At 47.7% G+C, this 3,703-nt stretch overlaps 1 protein-coding gene across 1 annotated transcript in view; it reads right to left on the reverse strand.

Annotated features, from left to right (window-relative positions):
- Positions 1 to 3,703, reverse strand: part of LOC112073395 (neurobeachin-like 1) — a 41,362-nt gene that overhangs the window by 22,247 nt on the left and 15,412 nt on the right. Inside the window, 3 exon segments of the mRNA XM_070440128.1 lie at positions 1,699 to 2,022; positions 2,332 to 2,341; positions 2,465 to 2,640. Coding sequence (XP_070296229.1) covers positions 1,699 to 2,022; positions 2,332 to 2,341; positions 2,465 to 2,640 — 510 coding nt within the window.

Raw genomic sequence — 3,703 nt, forward strand, 5'->3', positions numbered from 1 at the left:
CACTGTAGTCTATGATATTACCAGCCACTGTGACTGGCTTAGCTACACTGAAGCAGAAGAAAAACCACTGTAGTACTAATTATAAACAGCCACTGACTTGCTAGCTACACTGAAGAGGAGAGAAACCACTTAGCCACTGTGACTGGCTTAGCTACACTGAAGAGGAAGAAGAGGAAACCACTGTAGTCTATTGAATATACAGCCACTGTTGGAACTGGCTAGCTACCCACTGAAGAGGAGAGGAAACCACTTAGACTATTGATATTACAGCCACTGACTGGCTAGCTACACTGAAGAGGAGAGGAAACCATAGTAATTGTGATCCTACCACGGGATCTGCTTCAGCTACCAATTAACAGGAGAGGAAACACATTAACTATTGATATACAGCCACTGACTGCCAACTGTCTAGCTTCAGCTGAAAAGAGAGGAAACCACTTGTAGTCTATTGATAATACAGCCACTGTGACTGCTAGCTACACTGAAGAGGAGAGGAAACCACTTAGATCTATTGATATACAGCCACTGTGACTGGCTAGCTACACTGAAGAGGAGAGAAACCACTGTAGTCTACTTTGATATACAGCCACTGTGACTGCGCTAGCTACACTGGAAGAGGAGAGGAACCACTGTGTCTATTGATATACAGCCACTGACGCTACTACACTAAGAGGAGAGAGAACCACTGTAGACTATTGGATATACAGCCACTGTGACTGCTAAGCTACACTGAAGAGGATAGGAAAAACCCACTGTATTTCTATATTTGGATATACAGCCACTATCTGGCTAGCTACACTGAAGAGAGAGGAAACCACTATTTCGATTGTATATACAGCCACTTGTGACTGGCTAAGCTACAATGAAGAGGATAGGAAACCGACTGTAGGACTATTGATATACAGCCACTTGACTGGCTAGCTACACTGAAGAGCAGAGGAAACCCTGGAGTCTATTGATATACAGCCCACTGTGACGCTAGCCTTACCATGAAGAGGAGAGGAAACCACTGTTAGGACTATTATAATACAGCCACTGACTGGTAGCCTTACATGAAGAGGAGAGGAAAACCACTATAGACTATGTTGATATACAGCCCACTTTAACTCGGCTAAGCTCACTGAAGAAGAGTAGGAGGAACCAGCTGAGTCTATTTGATATACGCACACTGACTTGGCTAGCTACACTGAAGCGAGCGAGAGGAAAACCACTGTAGGAGCAAGTTGTCATCACCTCAGCCACAGCCTGAACGACTCCCCAATGACACGTTGTCGTCTGAACAGGAAGCTGTCCTACGGGTAGGACGCCACGAGGTATCTGGGAAGGACCTTTGCGCTGATCGCTCCATCAGCGCTGGACGATTGCGTGCTGACCATGACTACCCCGGCGTGAAACATGTGTGGTCTCGCTGTTTCTTCCCACGCCCATCATAAGGCAAAAAAACTTTTTCCCCCACTTGGGTTACATGTTTTCCACAATACTCCAGAACCCCGCGGTGGCTTCTGCCAGCGATCCTTCAGTATGTCTTCCATAGTTTTGTTTGCTCGTGTGATCAAAGTGGGCGCCCTCCTCCTCGCACATATACTCTGACTTTAACGGCGGTGGTGCCGAGAAGCCCCAAAGTACACTAATCCCCTTTTCCACAGACTATCCAGCAGATATTATCTGGACTCATGCTTAGAAAGCAGCTTCAAATACCACAACACCAGGTTCTATGGCCAGGACGAACTGAACAAACCCAAACTGCTCGAAAAACCCCCCTCCTCCTTCGTTCTCCCAGGCGTCCGAGTTACTCAGGCAGGCTGCCGACTGAGCCCCGAGCTGAGAGGTTGACGCCCACAGCGCCTCCGCCAAGCCCCCGCGGGCCCAGCGTCGCCCTCGGACACCGGCGCCTCCGCCCTCCCAAGGAAAGGAGGATAAAAAAACCGAGCGGCCAAGGACGAGCCCACCACCCCGACCCTTCATCAGGGCTCCTGCCAGCCAGCTGTCTGGAGATCCTCCCGCGCCGCGTCCTGCTGAGACCTGGAGGAGCTGTACAGCTAGTTAGGTGAGAAGAGGCATTGAATATTGACTACCGTGTATTCATTATTGCTCATTCAACATTACTGACCTGTTATTTATTATTCAATTGAGTATTTACGCTTACTTTTATGTTATTTATGTTTCATCAATGATTAAATATTTTTTGGGGGAAGGAATGATAGCGAAGGAGAGAGGAGGAAGGATTAGAGAGAAGGGAGGAGAAGCACTAGAAGAGACCGGGAGTAGAGGCAAGGACATAGAGAGGAGGGATGATAGAGAAATGGGGAAGCCCAGGGAATGGATAGAGACAGAAGTAGAGCTTTAGGGAGAGATCAAAAACCAGAATATTTAGCACAAAGCTATAATCCCTTTTATAATACCGTAATTTCAAAGATTCATGAGAATGAAATAAATCAAATGTAAGAAATGCCACTGTGTCCACCTGAGCTTGATGTGGTCCACAGGCAGTAGAAGCTCGTTGGTAGTGCCCAGCTTGGTGAGGGCAGAGAACACCTGCCCCCGCTCCAGCCAGGCGGCATCGTCCGAGCCCTCCACGCCTCGCCACATTACGCACAGCACGATCTCCAGCAGCATGCGAGACAGCTCCTCCTCCGTCCGCTAGGGGGAGACAGAGAGGAGGGAGTCAGTGAGAGTCACATCCAGGTACAGATAGACAGAGAAACACAGAGGGGGTTCCCTCCCACCCCCAGCCTCCATGGTGTGGTTTGACCCCCCATGTCTGGCCCTACTGACGTCAGTCCATGGAAGAATCTCAATTGCATTACCTTGACTCCTCGTGTCCTCTCTCCCCTCCCTCTTCTGAAAACCCATCCAAAACAGGACCTCCGACTTTCTCATCCAATGGGTTTTGAGAAGGAGACGAGGAGAGAGGACGCGAGGAGTCAAGGAAATGCAAATTGAGATTGTCCCCATCTATAGATGAAAGGGAGAGCTGGCTCCCTAGTGAGGCAGTGACATTTTATATTTTTATATTTCTTTATAAATCTGCTGGGGGATTAGAGGACCTGAGGGACATAGGAACACTCTGGCACCACAGTGGAAACCAATAGGGTGGATACAGAAGCCCCCAATAGGGTGGATACAGAAGCCCCCAATAGGGTGGATACAGAAGAAACCAATAGGGTGGATACAGAAGAAACCAATAGGGTGGATACAGAAGAAACCAATAGGGTGGATACAGATGAAACCAATAGGGTAAATACAGATGAAACCAATAGGGTAAATACAGATGAAACCAATAGGGTAATCTGGATCCCTACCAGGAATTAGCTTTCAAATATCCAATTTAAGCAGCTGAAGGGAAGGAAGACAATTTATACTATTGATATACAGCCACTGTGACTAGCCAGACTGTTCCTAGGGCCTTCAGGAAACCACCTAGAGGAAACCACTTTAGTCTAATTGATATACAGCCACTGTGACTGGCTAGCTACACTGAAGAGGAGAGGAAACCACTGTAGTCTATTGATATACAGCCACTGACTGGCTAGCTACACGGAAGAGGAGAGGAAACCACTGTAGTCTATTGATATACAGCCATTGTGACTGTCTAGCTACACTGAAGAGGAGAGGAAACCACTGTAGTCTATTGATATACAGCCACTGTGACTGGCTAGCTACACTGAAGAGGAGAGGAAACCACTTTAGTCTATTGATATAC

This window comes from Salvelinus sp. IW2-2015, unplaced genomic scaffold, assembly GCF_002910315.2.
Source record: "Salvelinus sp. IW2-2015 unplaced genomic scaffold, ASM291031v2 Un_scaffold2250, whole genome shotgun sequence".
NCBI classification, from domain to species: Eukaryota; Metazoa; Chordata; class Actinopteri; order Salmoniformes; family Salmonidae; genus Salvelinus; species Salvelinus sp. IW2-2015.